General features: G+C 51.1%; 1 protein-coding gene across 1 annotated transcript in view; it reads right to left on the bottom strand.

Annotated features, from left to right (window-relative positions):
- Window positions 1-893: 893 nt before the first annotated feature.
- LOC144247884 (uncharacterized) overlaps window positions 894-19,785 on the bottom strand; it is a 29,104-nt gene continuing 10,212 nt past the window's right edge. The window contains exons 6-12 of the mRNA XM_085593509.1: window positions 17,909-18,075; window positions 15,307-15,535; window positions 12,329-12,479; window positions 8,290-9,488; window positions 7,753-8,010; window positions 5,332-5,558; window positions 894-2,724 (exon numbers count right to left, since the gene is read on the bottom strand). Of these exons, the coding sequence (XP_085449635.1) occupies window positions 1,015-2,724; window positions 5,332-5,558; window positions 7,753-8,010; window positions 8,290-9,488; window positions 12,329-12,479; window positions 15,307-15,535; window positions 17,909-18,075 (3,941 nt within the window). The 3' untranslated portion in view covers window positions 894-1,014. The remainder of the gene's footprint in view (window positions 2,725-5,331; window positions 5,559-7,752; window positions 8,011-8,289; window positions 9,489-12,328; window positions 12,480-15,306; window positions 15,536-17,908; window positions 18,076-19,785) is intronic.

Raw genomic sequence — 19,785 nt, 5'->3', positions numbered from 1 at the left:
GGAGGATTTTGGGGATTAAGTGATTTTTTGGGGGTTTTTGGGAGGATTTTGGGGGTTCAGGGAATTTTGGGTTTTTTTGGGAGGACTTTGGGAAATTTTGGATTTTTTTAGCAGGATTTTGGGGTTTGGAGAAAATTTTTGGGGTTTTTTGGGAGGATTTTGGGGATTAAGTGATTTTTTGGGGTTTTTTTGGGAGGATTTGGGGAAATTTTGGATTTTTTGGGGAGGATTTTGGGGTTTGGGGAAATTTTGGGGGTTTTTGGGAGAATTTTGGGGATTAAGTGATTTTTTTGGGGTTTTTTGGGAGGATTTTGGGGGTTCAGGGAATTTTGGGTTTTTTTGGGAGGATTTTGGGAAATTTTCCCGGTTTTGGGGAGGATTTGGGGAACTTTTGGATTTTTTGGGGAGGATTTTGGGGTTTGGAGGAAATTTTTGGGGTTTTTGGGAGGATTTTGGGGATTCGGGGAAATTTTGGGGATTCGGGGATTTTTTGGGATTTTTTTTCAGGTGGCTTAAGGGTTTTTTTGGGAATTTGGGATTTTTAGGGAGTTTTGGCTTATTTTGGGGATATTTTAGTCTTTTTTGGGCGTTTTGGGGTGGATTTGGGTTTTTTTGAGGTGCTTTTGGGTTTTTGTGGATAATTTAGGAAATTTTGGGGGGTTTTGGGAGGATTTTGGGTTTTTAGTGGGGATTTTGGTTTTTTGGGGGGGTTTTGGGAGTGATTTCGCGTAAAATTTTGGATTTCGGGATTAAATTTGGGGCAATTTGAGGCGATTTGAGGTTTTTTTTTTTTTTAGGGGAGGGGGGGAGGTGAAGCCCCAAATTTCCAAAATTTCCCCAAATTTTTTTGGGGGACCCCCCCCCAAAATAAAACCCAAACCCGAGTCGGGGTCTCTGCATCTCCACCACCTTTTATTGCCCAAAAATCCCCAAAAATCCCCAAAACCCCCCAAAATCCGGGGGTGGGGGAGGGGCCGACCCCTCCCCCCCTTTCCTTTCAACCCAAATTTTTTTTTAGGGAATTTTGGGGTCTCGGGGGGGTTCGGGGTCGCCCCAATTTTCGGGGGGGGTCCCCAAATTATTTGGGGGGTCCGGTGACGTCCTGGGGGTCCCCAAATTTTCGGGGCTCCCCGAATTTTCGGGTTTTGGTGACGTCATGGAGCTCCCCAAATTTTCCGGGATCCCAAAAATCCAAGGGTCGGGTGACGTTCCCAAATTTCTTGGGATCCTCAAATTTCCGGATCTCCCCAAATTTTCGGGTTTTGGTGACGTCACGGAGCTCCCCGAATTTTCAGGGCTCCCCAAAGTTTCAGAGCTCCCCGAATTTTCGGGTTTTGGTGACGTCACAGGGCTCCCCAAATTTTCGGGTTTTGGTGACGTCATGGAGCTCCCCACATTTTCGGGGCTCCCCGAATTTTCTGGGCTCCCCGAATTTTCAGGACTCCCCGAATTTTCGGGGTTTGATGACGTCACGGAGGTCCCCGAATTTTCGGAGGTCCCCAAATTTTCAGAGCTCCCCAAATTTTCGGAGGTCCCCAAATTTTCAGGACTCCCCAAATTTTTGGGTTTTGATGACGTCACAGGGCTCCCCGAATTTTCAGGACTCCCCGAATTTTCGGGGTTTGATGACGTCACGGAGGTCCCTGAATTTTCGGAGGTCCCCGAATTTTCGGGGCTCCCCGAATTTTCAGAGCTCCCCGAATTTTCAGGGCTCCCCAAATTTTCGGGTTTTGATGACGTCATGGAGCTCCCCGAATTTTCGGAGCTCCCCAAATTTTCAGGGCTCCCCAAATTTTCGGGGCTCCCCAAATTTTCGGGGCTCCCCGAATTTTCGGGTTTTGATGACGTCACGGGGCTCCCCAAATTTTCAGGGTTCCCCAAATTTTCGGGTTTTGGTGACGTCACGGGGCTCCCCGAATTTTCGGGGCTCCCCGAATTTTCCGGGCTCCCCGAATTTTCAGGGCTCCCCCCATTTTCGGGGCTCCCCACATTTTCAGAGCTCCCCGAATTTTCAGGACTCCCCACATTTTCGGGGCTCCCCAAATTTTCTGGGCTCCCCAAATTTTCAGAGCTCCCCAAATTTTCAGGACTCCCCACATTTTCGGAGCTCCCCAAATTTTCAGAGCTCCCCACATTTTCGGGGCTCCCCGAATTTTCGGGTTTTGGTGACGTCACGGGGCTCCCCAAATTTTCGGGTTTTGGTGACGTCATGGAGCTCCCCACATTTTCGGGGCTCCCCAAATTTTCGGGTTTTGGTGACGTCACGGAGCTCCCCGAATTTTCAGGGCTCCCCAAAGTTTCAGAGCTCCCCGAATTTTCGGGTTTTGGTGACGTCACAGGGCTCCCCAAATTTTCGGGTTTTGGTGACGTCATGGAGCTCCCCAAATTTTCGGGGCTCCCCCAATTTTCGGGGCTCCCCGCACGGCCGGCGCCGCCGCGCCCCCAGCCCCCCCAGAACTCGGGGTCGTCGTCGTCGTCGCGCTCCGGCCGCGGCCCCTCGGGGGCGCTCTCGGGGTCCCCCTGCAGCTCCTCCAGCTCCTCCTGCCGGGGGTCCGGGGGGACCTCGGCGAACAGAACCTCGCGGGCGACCCCCGAAATCCAGCGCTCGTGGGGCGGCAGCGCCGTGAATTTCGGGGGGACCCCCGGGGCTGGGGGGGCGGCCACGCCCAGCAGGAACCACAGCCCCCGCTCCTCGCAGGCCAGGGGGGACCCCAGGAAATCCGCCTGGGGGGGTCCCCCAAAAATAAAAATTAATAAATAAATAAAACTGGTCGAGTTGGATTAAAAAAAAAAAAACAAAAAAAACGGCCCAAAAATTGAGCCCAGGGAACCCAAAATATACCAAGAACTGCCCCAAAAATAGTTCTGAAATGCCCCAAAAAATGCCCCAAAAATGGTCCCAAAATGCCCCAAAAACTGTCCCAAAAATGGTCCCGAAATGCCACAAAAACCATCCCAAAAATGGTCCCAAAATAACCCAAAAACCGTCCCAAAAACCGTCCCAAAAATGGTCCCGAAATGCCTCAAAAATCGTCCCAATAATGGTCTCAAAATGCCCCAAAAATGGTCCCCAAAATTCCCCAAAAACTGCCCCAAAAATGGTCCTGAAATGCCCCAAAAACTGTCCCAGAAATGGTCCCAAAATGCCCCAAAAATGGTCCAGAAATGCCCCAAAACCATCCCAAAATCAACCCCATAACTGACCCCAAAGTGTGCAAGAATAAACCCAAAATCAACCCCGAAAATGGTCCTGAAATGCCCCAAAAACGGCCCCAAAAATGGTCCCAAAATGCCCCAAAAACCGTCCCAAAAAAGGTGCTGAAAATGCCCCAAAACCACCCCAAAGTCAAACCCAGAATGCCCCAAAAGTGCCCCCAAATTTCCTCAGAAATTCCCCAAAACTGCCCCAAAATCAGCCCCAGCCCCCGCTCCTCGCAGGCCAGGGGGGACCCCAGGAAATCCGCCTGGGGGGGGGGGGGTGTCCCCCAAAAATAAAAATTAAGAAATAAATAAAACTGGTTGAGTTGGATTAAAAAAAAACCCAAAAAAAACGGCCCAAAAATTGAGCCCAGGGAACCCAAAATAGACCAAGAACTGCCCCAAAAATAGTTCTGAAATGCCCCAAAAATTGTCCCAATAATGGTCTCATAATACCCCAAAAACTGCCCCAGAAATCGTCCCGAAATGCCCCAAAAATGGTCCAGAAATGCCCCAAAACCATCCCAAAATCAACCCCATAATTGACCCCAAAGTGTGCAAGAATAAACCCAAAATCAACCCCGAAAATGGTCCCGAAATGCCCCAAAAACCATCCCAAAAATGGTCCCAAAAATGGTCCCAAAATAACCCAAAAACCGTCCCAAAAAAGGTGCTGAAAATGCCCCAAAACCACCCCAAAGTCAACCCCAGAATGCCCCAAAAGTGCCCCCAAATTTCCTCAGAAATTCCCCAAAAACGGCCCCAAAATCAGCCCCAGCCCCCGCTCCTCGCAGGCCAGGGGGGACCCCAGGAAATCCGCCTGGGGGGGTCCCCCAAAAATAAAAATTAATAAATAAATAAAACTGGTTGAGTTGGATTAAAAAAAAAACCAAAAAAAACGGCCCAAAAATTGAGCCCAGGGAACCCAAAATATACCAAAAACCACCCCAAAAAGGGTCCCGAAATGCCCCAAAAACCGTCCCAAAAATGGTCCCAAAAATGGTCCCAAAATAACCCAAAAACCGTCCCAAAAATGATCCCAAAATGCCCCAAAAACGGCCCCAAAAATGGCCCTGAAGTGCCCCAAAACCACCCCAAAATCAACCCCAAAACTGGCCCTGAAATGCCCCAAAAATGGTCCCGAAATGCCCCAAAAACCGTCCCAAAAATGGTCCCGAAATGCCCCAAAATCACCCCAAAATCAACCCCAAAACTGGCCCTGAAATGCCCCAAAAATGGTCCCGAAATGCCCCAAAAACTGCCCCAAAAATGGTCCCAAAATAACCCAAAAACTGTCCCAATAATGGTCCCAAAATACTCTAAAAATCACCCCAAAAATGGTTCCGAAATGCCCTAAAAACTGCCCCAAAAATGGTCCCAAAATACCCCAAAAATCGCCCCAAAAATGGTCCCAAAATGCCCCAAAAATACCCCAAAATCACCCCCAAAAATGGCCCCAAAGTGCCCAGAATAACCCCAAAACTGACCCCAAAATTCCCCAAAAATGCCCCAAAATCAACCCCAAAAATATCCCAAAATTACCCAAAATCCCAAATCCCCCAAAATCCCAAATTTCCCCCAAATATTTCCCAAAACTCCCCCAAATTCTCCCAGTTTTCCCCAAAAGTGAATTCCCCAGGATTCCCCCAATTTTCCCCAAAATTTTGCCAAATTCCTCCCATATTTCCCCAAAATCCCAAATCCCCAAATCCCCCAAATTTCCAAATTTTCCCCCAAATTCCCCTCAAAATTTCCTCCAATTTCTGCAATTCTTTCCCAATTTTTCCCTAATTTTTCCTCAAGACCTCCCCCAAATTCCCCAAATTTTCCCCCAAATTCCCCTCCAAATTTCCTCCAATTTCCACAATTTTTCCCCAAATTTCCCCAATTTCCCCCAAATTTCCCCCCAAATCCCCAAATATCTCAAAATTTCCTCTAATTTCTTCCATTTTTCCCCAAATTTTCCCCAATTTCCCCCAAATTCCCCTCAAAATTTCCTCCAATTTCCTCCATTTTCCCCCCAATTTTTCCCCAATTTTCCCCAATTTTTCCTCAAAATCTCCCCCGCTTTTCCCCCCAAATTCCCAAATTTCCCCAAAATCCCCGGAATTCTCCCCAAATCCCCTCTGGCACCTGCTCGGGGGCGTCTCTGTCGATGCAGAAGCTCCCGGCGCCGATTTTGGGGTCGTTTCCGGCGTTTTCGGCGTTTCCGGTTCCATTTTCGGCGTTTTCGGGGCCGTTTTCGGCGTTTTCGGGGCCGTTTTCGGGGCCGTTTTCGGCGTTTTCGGCGTTTTCGGCGTTTCCGGGGCAGCGCCGGGGCCACACCTGGACCGGGCGGAGCCGGGCGGGGTCCGAGGGGTCTGGGGGGAGCCCCAGGTGGGCCCAAAATGGGCCAAAATGAGCCCAAAATGGGCCAAAATGGACCAAAATGAGCCAAAATGGGCCAAAATGGACCAAAATGAGCCAAAATGGGCCCAAAATGGGCCCAAAATGGGCCAAAATGGGCCCAAAATGGGCCAAAATGGGCCAAAATGGACCAAAATGGGCCAAAATGGGCCAAAATGGCCAAAATGGGCCAAAATGAGCCCAAAATGGGCCAAAATGGGCCCAAAATGGGCCAAAATGGGCCCAAAATGGGCCCAGGTGAGTTCCAGGTGCATTTTTGGGGTGCCCAGGTGAGTTTTTCGGTTGCCCAGGTGAGTTTTGGATGGATTTTGGGGTGCCCAGGTGAGTTTTTGGGTGCCCAGGTCAGTTTTTGGGTGCCCAGGTCAGTTTTTGGGTGCCCAGGTGAGTTCTGGATGGATTTTGGGGTGCCCAGGTGAGTTTTGGATGGATTTTTGGGTGCCCAGGTGAGTTTTGGTTGGATTTTGGGGTGCCCAGGTGAGTGTTTGGGGTGCCCAGGTGAGTTTTTGAGGTGCCCAGGTGAGTTTTGGGCGCCCAGGTGAGTGTTTGGGGTGCCCAGGTGAGTTTTGGATGGATTTTTGGGTGCCCAGGTGAGTTTTTGGGTGCCCAGGTGAGTTTTTGGGTGCCCAGGTGGGTTTTTGGGGTGCCCAGGTGAGTTTTGGATGGATTTTGGGGTGCCCAGGTGAGTTTTTGGGTGGATTTTGGGGTGAGTTTTTGGGTGCCCAGGCGGGTTTTTGGGGTGCCCAGGTGAGTGTTTGGGGTGCCCAGGTGATTTTTGGATGGATTTTGGGGTGCCCAGGTGAGTTTTGGATGGATTTTGGGGTGCCCAGGTGAGTTTTGGATGGATTTTGGGGTGCCCAGGTGAGTTTTGGATGGATTTTTGGGGTGCCCAGGTGAGTTTTGGTTGGATTTTGGGGTGCCCAGGTGAGTTTTGGTTGGATTTTGGGGTGCCCAGGTGAGTTCTGGGTGTATTTTTGGGGTGCCCAGGTGAGTTCTGGGGGTATTTTTGGGTGCCCAGGTGAGTGTTTGGGGTGCCCAGGTGAGTTTTTGGGTTCCCTTGTGTATTTTTGGGGTCCCCAGGTCAGTTTTTGGGTGCCCAGGTGAGTGTTTGGGGTGCCCAGGTGAGTTTTGGATGGATTTTGGGGTGCCCAGGTGAGATCTGGGTGTATTTTTGGGTGCCCAGGTGAGATCTGGGTGTATTTTTGGGGTGCCCAGGTGAGTTTTGGATGGATTTTGGGGTGCCCAGGTGAGTTTTTGGGATGCCCAGGTGAGTCCCGGGTGTATTTTTGGGGCGCCCAGGTGAGTTTTGGATGGATTTTGGGGTGCCCAGGTGAGTTTTGGATGGATTTTTGGGTGCCCAGGTGAGTTTTGGATGGATTTTTGGGTGCCCAGGTGAGTTCTGGGTGCATTTTTGGGTGCCCAGGTGAGTTTTGGATGGATTTTTGGGTGCCCAGGTGAGTTCTGGATGGATTTTGGGGTGCCCAGGTGAGTTTTTGGGATGCCCAGGTGAGTCCCGGGTGTATTTTTGGGGTGCCCAGGTGAGTTTTGGATGGATTTTGGGGTGCCCAGGTGAGTTTTGGATGGATTTTGGGGTGCCCAGGTGAGTTTTGGATGGATTTTTGGGTGCCCAGGTGAGTTTTGGATGGATTTTTGGGTGCCCAGGTGAGTTCTGGGTGCATTTTTGGGTGCCCAGGTGAGTTTTGGGTGTATTTTTGGGTGCCCAGGTGAGTTCTGGTTGGATTTTGGCGTGCCCAGGTGAGTTTTGGGTGTATTTTTGGGTGCCCAGGTGAGTTTTGGGTGTATTTTGGGGTGCCCAGGTGAGTTTTGGGTGTATTTTTGGGTGCCCAGGTGAGTTCTGGATGGATTTTGGGGTGCCCAGGTGAGTTTTGGGTGTATTTTTGGGGTGCCCAGGTGAGTTTTGGTTGGATTTTTGGGTGCCCAGGTGAGTTTTGGGTGTATTTTTGGGGTGCCCAGGTGAGTTTTGGTTGGATTTTTGGGTGCCCAGGTGAGTTTTGGGTGTATTTTTGGGGTGCCCAGGTGAGTTTTGGTTGGATTTTTGGGTGCCCAGGTGAGTTTTGGGTGTATTTTTGGGTGCCCAGGTGAGTTTTGGTTGGATTTTTGGGTGCCCAGGTGGGTTTTGGGTGCGCTCACCTGTTCCCAGCGCCCAGCAGGTGCCCGGGCGGGTTTTTGGGGGTCCCGGGTGGTCCCGGTAGGGGGCGCAGAGGGGGCGGAGCCTCGGCCCCCAGCGGGGGGAGGGGCGGAGCCGCAGCAGCGCCAGGTCCGGCCCCGCCCCCCCCGGCCCCGCCCCCGCGAACGCGCCGTGGAGGCGGAGCCGCGACCCGCGGGGGGCGGGGCCGGGGGAGGGGGCGGGGCCTGGGGAGGGGGCGGGGCCAGCGGATGGGGCGGGGCCTGAGGGGGCGGGGCCAGCGGAGGGGGCGGGGCCAGCGGAGGGGGCGTGGCCTGAGGAGGGGGAGGGGTCAACGGAGGGGGCGGGGCCTGATGGGGCGGGGCCAGCGGAGGGGGCGGGGTTAGGGGAGGGGGCGGGGTCTGAGGGGGCGGGGCCTGGGGAGGGGGCGGGGTCTGAGGGGGCGGGGCCTAAAGAGGGCGCGGGGTCACGGGAAGAGGGGGCGTGGCCTGGAGAGGGGGCGTGGCCAAGAGAGGGGGCGGGGCCGGAGGGGGCGGGGTCACTGGAGCAGGGGGCGGGGCCATAGGGGGCGGGATCTGAGGGGGCGGGGCCTGAGGGGGCGGGGCCAAGAGAGGGGGCGGGTCCTGAGGGGGCGGGGCCAGGGGAGAGGGCGGGGCCTAAGGGGGCGGGGCCTGAGGGGGCGGGGTCTGGAGAAGGGGCGGGGCCAGAGGGGGAGGGGGCATCGGAGGGGGCGGGGCCAACGGAGGGGACGGGGTTAGGGGAGGGGCCTGAGCAGGGGGCGGGGCCTGAAGGGGTGGGGTCTGGGGAGGAGGGGGCGGGGTGAGGGGAAGAGGGGGCGGGGCCAAATGAGAGGGAGGGGCCTGGGGAGGAGGGGGCGGGGCCAAGAGAGAGGGCGGGGCCTGGGGAGGGGGTGGGTCTAGAGGGGGCGGGCCCTGAGGGGGCGGGCCCAGGGGAGGGGGCGGGGTCAGGGGAAGAGGGGGCGTGGTCTGGAGAGGGGGCGGGGTCAAGAGAGGGGGCGTGGCCTAGAGAGGGGGCGGGGCCTAACGAGGGGGCGGGGCCTGAAGAGGAGGGGGAGGGGCCTGAGGAGGGGGCGGGGATAAAGGAAGAGGGGGCGTGGCTTGGGGAGGGGGCGGGGCCAACGAAGGGGGCGTGGCCTGGAGAGGAGGCGGCGCCAAGGGAGGGGGCGGGGTCATGGGAGGAGGGGGCGGGGCCAGGGGAGGGGCCTAAGAAAATGGCGAAGCCTGATAAGGGGGCGGGGCTAAGAGAGGGGGCGTGACCAGATGAATGGGTGGGGTCCAAAGAGGGGGCGGGGCCAGAGGAGGGGGCGGGGCCATCAGAGGAGGGGGCGTGGTCATCGGGGGAGGGGGCGTGTCCATCGGGGGAGGGGGCGTGTCCATCGGGGGAGGGGGCGTGGCCATCGGGGGAGGGGGCGTGGCCATCGGGGGAGGGGGCGTGGCCATCGGGGGAGGGGGCGTGTCCATCGGGGGAGGGGGCGTGGGCATCGGGGGAGGGGGCGTGGCCATCGGGGGAGGGGGCGTGTCCATCAGATGAGGGGGCGTGTCCATCAGGGGAGGGGGCGTGGCCATCGGGGGAGGGGGCGTGGCCATCGGGGGAGGGGGCGTGGCCATCGGGGGAGGGGGCGTGGCCATCGGGGGAGGGGGCGTGGCCATCGGGGGAGGGGGCGTGGCTTTCAGGCTCCGCCCCCCAGAGCTCCGCCTCCCAGGCCTCGGGGTCCTGAGCCCTGCGGGGGGAGAGAAATGGGGGAAAATCGGGGGAATTTGGGGAAATTGGGGAAATTTGGGCAATTTGGGAAAATTTGGGGGAAATTTGGGGAAATTTGGGCCATTTGGGGGAAATTTGGGCAATTTGGGGGAAATTTGGGGAAAATTTGGGGAAAATTTGGGGAAATTTGGGCGATTTGGGGAAAATTTGGGGGAAATTTGGGGAAATTTGGGCCATTTGGGGGAAATTTGGGCAATTTGGGGGAAATTTGGGGAAAATTTGGGGAAAATTTGGGGAAATTTGGGCGATTTGGGGAAAATTTGGGGAAAATTTGGGCAATTTGGGGAAAATTTGGGGAAATTTGGGGAAAATTTGGGGAAATTTGGGCAATTTGGGGAAAATTTCTGAGAGATTTGGGGAAATTTGGGGAAATTTGGGGAAAATTTGGGGAAAATTTGGGAAAATTTGGGAAAATTTGGGGAAATTTGGGGAAAATTTGGGGAAATTTGGGCAATTTGGGGAAAATTTCTGAGAGATTTGGGGAAATTTGGGCAATTTGGGGAAAATTTGGGGAAAATTTCTGGGAGATTTGGGGAAATTTGGGGAAAATTTGGGGAAATTTGGGCAATTTGGGGGAAATTTCTGAGAGATTTGGGGAAATTTGGGGGAAATTTGGGTGAATTTCAGAGATTTTGGGGTGAAATTTGGAAATTTGGGGAATTCTGGGGGAGTTTTGGGGGAATTTGGATAAATTTGGTCGAATTTTTGAGGAATTTGGGTGGATTCGGGGATTTTGGGGGAATTTCAGCCGATTTTGGGTGAATTTTGATAAATTTGGGTGAAATTTTGGAGGTTTTGGGTTAGTTCCCATTAGTAACCGTTAATTAACACTAATTAACATTAATTAGCGCTAATGACTCACCCGATGAAGCAGCTGGGGGCGGATTTGGGTTAATTTGGGTTAATTTGGGTTAATTTGGGGCAGATTTTTGGGGTTTTTTGGTGAATTCTCGGGGTTTTCGGGTTAATTCCCGCTGATGAACATTAATTACCGCTAATTAGCGCTAATGACTCACCCGATGAAGGAGCTGGCAGCGGATTTGGGGTTAATTTGGGTTAATTTGGGCTAATTTGGGCAGATTTTTGGGGTTTTTTGGTGAATTCTCGGGGTTTTCGGGTTAATTCCCGCTGATGAACATTAATGAATATTAATTACCGCTAATTAGCGCTAATGACTCACCCGATGAAGCAGCTGGGGGCGGATTTGGGGTTAATTTGGTTTAATTTGGGTTAATTTGGGCTAATTTGGGCTAATTTGGGCAGATTTTTGGGGTTTTTTGGTGAATTCTCGGGGTTTTCGGGTTAATTCCCGCTGATGAACATTAATGAATATTAATTACCGCTAATTAGCGCTAATGACTCACCCGATGAAGCAGCTGGGGGCGGATTTGGGTTAATTTGGGTTAATTTGGGTTAATTTGGGTTAATTTGGGTTAATTTGGGCTAATTTGGGGCAGATTTTTGGGGTTTTTTGGTGAATTCTCGGGGTTTTCGGGTTAATTCCCGCTGATGAATATTAATGAATATTAATTAGCGCTAATGACTCACCCGATGAAGCAGCTGGGGGCGGATTTGGGTTAATTTGGGTGAATTTGGGTTAATTTGGGTTAAATTGGGTTAATTTGGGTTAATTTGGGTCAATTTGGGGCAGATTTTTGGGGTTTTTTGGTGAATTCTCGGGGTTTTCAGGTTAATTCCCGCTGATGAATATTAATGAATATTAATTACCGCTAATTAGCGCTAATGACTCACCCGATGAAGCAGCTGGGAGCGGATTTGGGGTTAATTTGGGTTAATTTGGGTTAATTTGGGTCAATTTGGGGCAGATTTTTGGGGTTTTTTGGTGAATCCTGGGGGTTTTCGGGTTAATTCCCGCTGATGAATATGAATGAATATTAATTAGCGCTAATTAGCGCTAATGACTCACCCGATGAAGCAGCTGGGGGCGGATTTGGGTTAATTTGGGTTAATTTGGGTGAATTTGAGCTAATTTGGGGCAGATTTTTGGGGTTTTTTGGTGAATTCTCGGGGTTTTTGGGTTAATTCCCGCTGATGAATATTAATTACCGCTAATTAGCGCTAATGACTCACCCGATGAAGCAGCTGGGGGCGGATTTGGGGTTAATTTGGGTTAATTTGGGCTAATTTGGGCTAATTTGGGGCAGATTTTTGGGGTTTTTGGTGAATTCTCGGGGTTTTCGGGTTAATTCCCGCTGATGAATATTAATGAATATTAATTAGCGCTAATGACTCACCCGATGAAGCAGCTGGGGGCGGATTTGGGGTTAATTTGGGTTAATTTGGGTTAATTTGGGTGAATTTGGGTTAATTTGGGCTAATTTGAGCTAATTTGGGGCAGATTTTTGGGGTTTTTTGGTGAATTCTCGGGGTTTTCGGGTTAATTCCCGCTGATGAATATTAACGAATATTAATTAGCGCTAATTAGCGCTAATGACTCACCCGATGAAGCAGCTGGGGGCGGATTTGGGGTTAATTTGGGTTAATTTGGGTTAATTTGGGTCAATTTGGGGCAGATTTTTGGGGTTTTTTGGTGAATTCTCGGGGTTTTCGGGTTAATTCCCGCTGATGAATATTAATGAATATTAATTACCGCTAATTAGCGCTGATGACTCACCCGATGAAGCAGCTGGGGGCGGATTTGGGTTAATTTGGGTTAATTTGGGCTAATTTGGGGCAGATTTTTGGGGTTTTTTGGTGAATTCTCGGGGTTTTCGGGTTAATTCCCGCTGATGAATATTAATGAACGTTAATTAGCGCTAATTAGCGCTGATGACTCACCCGATGAAGCAGCTGGCGGCCGTCAGGACCCAGCCCCCCCCCAGCAGGGCCCCCCCGCAGCGCCGCCCCTCCCCCCCCCGCAGCGAGACCCCCCAGGGCCAGCGGGGGGGCGGGGGGAGGGGCAGGGGGGGACCCCCCGCCGTGCCGCAGCCTGGGGGCAAAGGTCAGGGGGCAAAGGTCAGGGGTCAGGGGCAAAGGGCAGGGGTCAGGGGGAGGGGTCAGAGGGAGGAGTGGGGCTAAATTTGGGGATTTTCGGGGGATTTTTCGGGGATTTTGGGGGGATTTTTGGGATTTTTGGGGGATTTTTGGGGATTTTTGGGAGATTTTGGGGGGAATTTGGGGAGATTTTTGGGGGATTTTTGAGAGAATTTTGGGGATTTTGAGGATTCGGGAGATTTTGGGAGATTTTTGGGGGATTTTGGGGGATTTGGGGGATTTTGGGGGGATTTTTGGGGGATTTGGGGGATTTGGGGGATTTTTTGGAGATTTTGGGGATTTTTGGGGGATTTTGGGAGATTTTTGGGGGATTCTTGGGGGATTTTGGGGATTTTTGAGGGAATTTGGGGGATTTTGGGGAGATTTGGGGGGATTTTGGGGGATTTTGGGGATTTTTGGAGGATTTTTGGGGATTTTTGGGGGATTTTGGGGGGATTTTGGGGGGATTTTCGGGGATTTGGGGGATTACGGGAGATTTTTCGGGGATTTTGGGAGATTTTTGGGGGATTTTTGAGAGAATTTGGGGGGATTTTGGGGATTTGGGAGATTTTGGGAGATTTTTGGGGGATTTTGGGGGATTTTTGGGGAATTTGGGGGATTTGGGGGGATTTTTGGGGGATTTTGGGGATTTTTGAGGGGATTTGGGGGATTTTTGAGGGGATTTGGGGGATTTTGGGGAGATTTGGGGGGATTTTGGGGGGATTTTGGGGATTTTTTTGGGGACTTTGTGGAGATTTTGGGGGATTTTGGGGGATTTTGGGGATTTTTGGGGGATTTTGGGGGGATTTTTTGGGATTTTTGGGAGATTTTGGGGGGATTTTCGGGGATTTGGGGGATTACGGGAGATTTTTCGGGGATTTTGGGAGATTTTTGGGGGATTATTGGGAGAATTTGGGGGGATTTTGGGGATTTGGGAGATTTTGGGAGATTTTTGGGGGATTTTGGGGGACTTTTGGGGGATTTGGGGGATTTTTGAGGGGATTTTGGGAGATTTTGGGGGAAATTTGGGGGATTTGGGGAGATTTTTGGGGGATTTTGGGAGATTTTGGAGATTTTTGGGGGATTTGGGGGACTTTGTGGAGATTTTGGGGGATTTTGGGGATTTTTGGGGGATTTTGGGGGTATTTTGGGGGATTTTTGGGGGAATTTTTGGGGGATTTGGGGGATTTTGGGGGGATTTTAGGGATTTTGGGGGATTTGGGGGGATTTGGGGGGATTTGGGGGATTTTTGGGAGATTTGGGGGATTTTGAGGGTTCCGAGTGGGGGATTTGGGGACTTTGGGGCGGTTTTGGGTGGATTTGATGGGATTTTTATGGGATTTGTGGGATTTTGGGGTATTTTAATGGCATTTTTTGGGAATTTTGGGAATTTTTGGGGAGGGGTCTCGCCGAGCTCCAGGTCTGGTTTTGGGGCAGGATTTTGGGGCAATTTTAGGTGGATTTTATGTGATTTTGGGGTATTTTAATGGGATTGATTTTAATGGTATTTTGGGTTATTTCAATGGGATTTTCACGGGGTTTTTTGGGAATTTTGGGGAATTTCAGGAATTTTGGGGAGGGGTCTCACCGTAGCAGATGCCCAGCTCCAGGTGGGAATTTTGGGGTGGTTTTGAGTGATTTTGGGTAAATTTTATGTGATTTTAATGGTATTTTGGGTTCTTTCCATGGGATTTTCACGGGGTTTTTTGGGAATTTCGGGAATTTTGGGAATTTTGGGGCGGGGTCTCACCTTACCAGATCCCAAGCTCCATGTCAGGTTTGGGGTGGAATGTTGAGGCAATTTTAGGTGGATTTTATGGTATTTTGGGTAAATTTTATGTGATTTTAATGGTATTTTGGGTTATTTCAATGGGATTTTCATGGGTTTTTTTGGGAATTTCGGGAATTTCGGGGAGGGGTCTCACCGTAGCAGATCCCCAGCTCCAGGTGGGAATTTTGGGGTGGTTTTGAGTGATTTTGGGTAAATTTTATGTGATTTTAATGGTATTTTGGGTTATTTCAATGGGATTTTCACGGGGTTTTTTGGGAATTTTGGGAATTTCGGGGAGGAGTCTCACCGTAGCAGATGCCGATCTCCAGGTGGGAATTTTGGGGTGGTTTTGGGTAAATTTTATGTGATTTTAATGGTATTTTGGGTTATTTTAATGGGATTTTCACGGGGTTTTTTGGGAATTCCGGGGAATTTCGGGAAGGGGTCTCACCTTACCAGATCCCAAGCTCCATGTCAGGTTTGGGGTGGAATGTTGAGGCAATTTTAGGTGGAGTTTTGGGTTTTTTTGGGGTATTTTAATGGTATTTTGGGTTATTTTAATGGGATTTTCACTGGGTTTTTTGGGAATTTCGGGGATTTTGGGGAGGGGTCTCACCGTAGCAGATCCCCAGCTCCAGGTGGGAATTTTGGGAATTTCAGGGAGGGGTCTCACCGTAGCAGATCCCAATCTCCATGTCAGGTTTGGGGCAGGATTTTGGGGTGGTTTTGAGTGATTTTGGGTAAATTTTACAGGGTTTTTATCGGATTTTGGGTTATTTCCATGGGATTTTCACGGGGTTTTTTGGGAATTTCGGGGATTTTGGGGAGGGGTCTCACCGTAGCAGATCCTGATCTCCATGTCAGGTTTGGGGTGGAATGTTGGGGCAATTTTAGGTGGAATTTATGGTATTTTGGGTAAATTTTATGTGATTTTAACGGTATTTTGGGTTATTTCCATGGGATTTTCACGGGGTTTTTTGGGAATTTCGGGGATTTTGGGGAGGGGTCTCACCGTAGCAGATGCCCAGCTCCAGGTGGGGGTCCGGGGGGGGTCCCGGCTCGGGGACGAAGGCGCTGGGGGGGAGGTGGCGCCGCAGCCAGCGCCCGTGGGCGCCCACCAGCCCCGTGGCCAGGGCGGGGCCGTTGGGCCGGGCGCACCCAAGGGCGAAGCTCAGCACCCCGAACTGCACCCAGCGCCCCCCCGGGCCGCCCCCGCAGGTCACCGCGCCCCCCGAGTCCGCCTGGGGGGGAAGGAAAAAATAATAAAAAAAAAAGCGTGAAAATCGGTGAAAAAATGGCGAAAATAGCTCGAAAAACGGCGATAAAACGGCTGAAAAAAGGGCGAAAATGGACCAAGAAAAGGTGACAAAATGGCGGAAAGAATGGTGAAAATGGACCAAAAAAACGCAATAAAATGGCAGAAAAAACCGTGGGGAAATAGCCCAAAAAACGGCGAAAATAGACCAAAAAATGGTGATAAAATGGCAGAAAAAAGGGTGAAAATAGACCAAAAAATGGCGAAAATAGACCAAAAAACGGTGATAAAATGGCAGAAAAAATGGTGAAAATAGACCCAAAAAACCCCGAAAATATCTCAGGAAAACGCTTGGAAATAGCCTAAAAAAACCCCAAAAATATCCCAAAAAAAAAGTGAGGAAATAGCCCAAAAAACGGCAATAAAATGGTAAAAAAAAGAGTGAAAATAGACCAAAAAAATGTGACAAAATGATAAAAAAAAGGGCAAAAATAGCAAAAAAAAATGTGACAAAATTGCAGAAAAACTGGTGAAAATACCTCAAAAAACCCACGACAAAATAGCAAAAAAACAACCCCAAAAATAACCCGAAAAAAACCCAAAAAGCCCCAAAAAAATATCCCAAAAAAGCCATGAGGAAATAGCCCAAAAATCGCCCAAAATATCCCCAAAAAAATCCCAAAAAAACTGAGGAAATAGCCCCAAAAAAACCCACAAAAATATCCCAAAATAGTCCAAAAAAATCCCCAAAAAATCCCAAAAAATCAAAAAAACCCCAAAATCCCAATTTAACCCCCCGGGACCCCCGAGACCCCTCCCCAAATTCCCTGGCAGCTCCCGGGGCGCCCCAAAAATCCCCATTTTTCCCCCAAAAATCCCCATTTTCCCCCCAAAAATCACCATTTTTCCCCCAAAAATCCCCATTTTCCCCCAAAAATCCCCATTTTCCCCCAAAAATCCCCATTTTTCCCCCAAAAATCCCCATTTTCCCCCCAAAAATCCCCATTTTCCCCCAAAAATCCCCATTTTCCCCCAAAAATCCCCATTTTCCCCCCAAAAATCCCCATTTTCCCCCCAAAAATCCCCATTTTCCCCCCAAAAATCCCCATTTTAGCCCCAAAAATCCCCATTTTACCCCCCAAAAATCCCCATTTTATCCCCAAAAATCCCCATTTTTCCCCCAAAAATCCCCATTCTTCCCCCAAAAATCCACATTTTACCCCCAAAAATCCCCATTTAACCCCTCAAAATCCCCATGTAACCCCCCAGGACGCCCCCCGGGACCCCCGAGACCCCTCCCCAAATTCCCTGGCAGCTTCTGGGGCACCCCCAGACCCATTTTACCCCCAAAAATCCCAATATAACCTCCCAAAAATGCCCCAAAATCCCCATTTTACCCCCCAAAATCCCCGTTTTTTCCCTCCAAATCCCCCCAGGACCCCCGAGACCCCTCCCCAAATTCCCTGGCAGCTCCCGGGGCGCCCCCAGACCCATTTTACCCCCAGAAATCCCCATTTAACCGCCCAAAATCCCCATTTAACCGCTCAAAATCCCCATTTAACCACCCAAAATCCCCATTTTACCCCCCAAAATCCCCGTTTTTTCCCCCCGAATCCCCCCAGGACGCCCCCCAGGACCCCCGAGACCCCTCCCCAAATTACCTGGCAGCTCCCGGGGCGCCCCCAGACCCATTTTACCCCCAAAAATCCCAATATAACCTCCCAAAAATGCCCCAAAATCCCCATTTTACCCCCCAAAATCCCCGTTTTTTCCCTCCAAATCCCCCCAGGACGCCCCCCGGGACCCCCGAGACCCCTCCCCAAATTACCTGGCAGGCCCCACAGCGCCCCCAGACCCATTTTACCCCCAAAAATCCCCATTTAACCGCCCAAAATCCCAATTTAACCCCTCAAAATCCCCATGTAACCCCCCAGGACGCCCCCCGGGACCCCCGGGACCCCTCCCCAAATTACCTGGCAGGACCCAGAGCGCCCCCAGACCCATTTTACCCCCAGAAATCCCCATTTAACCGCCCAAAATCCCAATTTAACCGCTCAAAATCCCCATTTTACCCCCCAAAATCCCCATTTAACCGCCCCAAAATCCCCATTTTACCCCCCAAAATCCCCGTTTTTCCCCCCAAATCCCCCCAGGACGCCCCCCGGGACCCCCGAGACCCCTCCCCAAATTACCTGGCAGGCCCCACAGCGCCCCCAGACCCATTTTACCCCCAAAAATCCCAATATAACCTCCCAAAAATGCCCCAAAATCCCCATTTTACCCCCCAAAATCCCCGTTTTTTCCCTCCAAATCCCCCCAGGACGCCCCCCGGGACCCCCGAGACCCCTCCCCAAATTACCTGGCAGGCCCCCCGGCCCCCCGCGGCCGCCCCGGCGCAGACCATGCCGGGCCGGGCGGGCCGGGCGAGGTCGCGGCGCCGCAGCTTCGAGTAGAGGCAGTTACAGGTGGGCGGCGAGAGCAGCGGCAGCGCCGCCTCCTGCAGCGGGGACCCCGCGGGCAGCGACACTGGGGAGGGGGGAGACGGCTGAGACCCCTCCCCAAATTGGGGTGAGACCCCTCCCCGAAAAAACCCCGAAATTCGGGGAGAAAACGCCAAAAAACGGGGTCAAAAACTCTGAAAAATGGGGTGAGAGAGGCCAAAAATGGATTTATGGACCCAAAAATGGGTGAGACCCCTCCCCAAATTGGGTGAGACCCCTCCCCGAAAAAACCCCGAAATTCGGGGAGAAAACCACAAAAAACGGGGTTAAAAATGATAAAAAATGGGGTGAGAGAGGCCAAAAATGGGGTTTGGGACCCTGAAATTGGGGAAAGAGACCCCAAAAATGGGGTGAGACCCCTCCCCAAATTGGGGTGAGACCCCTCCCCGAAAAAAACCCCGAAATTCGGGGAGAAAACGCCAAAAAACGGGGTCAAAAATGATAAAAAATGGGGTGAGAGAGACCAAAAATCCTGAAATTGGGGAAAGTGACCCCAAAAATGGGTGAGACCCCTCCCCAAATGGGGTGAGACCCCTACCCGAAAAAAAATACGAAATTTGGGGAGAAAACGCCAAAAAATGGGGTTAAAAATGATAAAAAATGGGGCGAGAGAGACCAAAAATCCTGAAATTGGGGAAAGTGACCCCAAAAATGGGTGAGACCCCTCCCCAAATTGGGGTGAGACCCCTCCCCGAAAAAACCCGAAATTCGGGGAGAAAACCACAAAAAACGGGGTTAAAAATGATAAAAAATGGGGTGAGAGAGGCCAAAAATCCTGAAATTGGGGAAAGTGACCCCAAAAATGGGTGAGACCCCTCCCCAAATGGGGTGAGACCCCTACCCGAAAAAAAATCCGAAATTTGGGGAGAAAACGCCAAAAAATGGGGTTAAAAACGCTGAAAAATGGGGTGAGAGAGGCCAAAAATGGATTTATGGACCCAAAAATGGGGTGAGACCCCTCCCCAAATTGGGGTGAGACCCCTCCCCGAAAAAAACCCCGAAATTCGGGGAGAAAACGCCAAAAAACGGGGTAAAAAATGATAAAAAATGGGGCGAGAGAGACCAAAAATCCTGAAATTGGGGAAAGTGACCCCAAAAATGGGGTGAGACCCCTCCCCAAATGGGGTGAGACCCCTCCCCCAAAAAAATCCCGAAATTCGGGGAGAAAACCCAAAAAAACGGGGTTAAAAATGATAAAAAATGGGGTGAAAGAGGCCAAAAATGGATTTATGGACCCAAAATTGGGGTGAGACCCCTCCCCAAATTCGGGCCCCAAATTGGGCTGAGATCCCTCCCCAAATCGGGTGAGACCCCTCCCCGAAAAAAACCCGAAATTCGGGGAGAAAACCACAAAAAACGCGGTTAAAAATGATAAAAAATGGGGTGAGAGAGGCCAAAAATGGGGTTTGGGACCCTGAAATTGGGGAAAGAGACCCCAAAATTGGGGTGAGACCCCTCCCCGAAAAAACCCCGAAATTCGGGGAGAAAACGCCAAAAAACGGGGTCAAAAATGATAAAAAATGGGGTGAGAGAGGCCAAAAATCCTGAAATTGGGGAAAGTGACCCCAAAAATGGGGTGAGACCCCTCCCCAATTTGGGGTGAGACCCCTCCCTGAAAAAAACCCAAAATTTGGGGAGAAAACCCAAAAAACAGCGTTAAAAACGCTGAAAAATGGGGTGAGAGGGAACAAAAATGCCGAATTTCCCCATTTTCAGGTTTTTCAGACCGAATTTC

Source organism: Lonchura striata, chromosome 16, assembly GCF_050655825.1.
Source record: "Lonchura striata isolate lonStrDom1 chromosome 16, ASM5065582v1, whole genome shotgun sequence".
In the NCBI taxonomy this organism is placed as follows: Eukaryota; Metazoa; Chordata; class Aves; order Passeriformes; family Estrildidae; genus Lonchura; species Lonchura striata.
The sequence above is the reverse complement of the archived record's forward strand: the minus strand, read 5'-3'. Positions and strand labels throughout refer to the sequence as shown.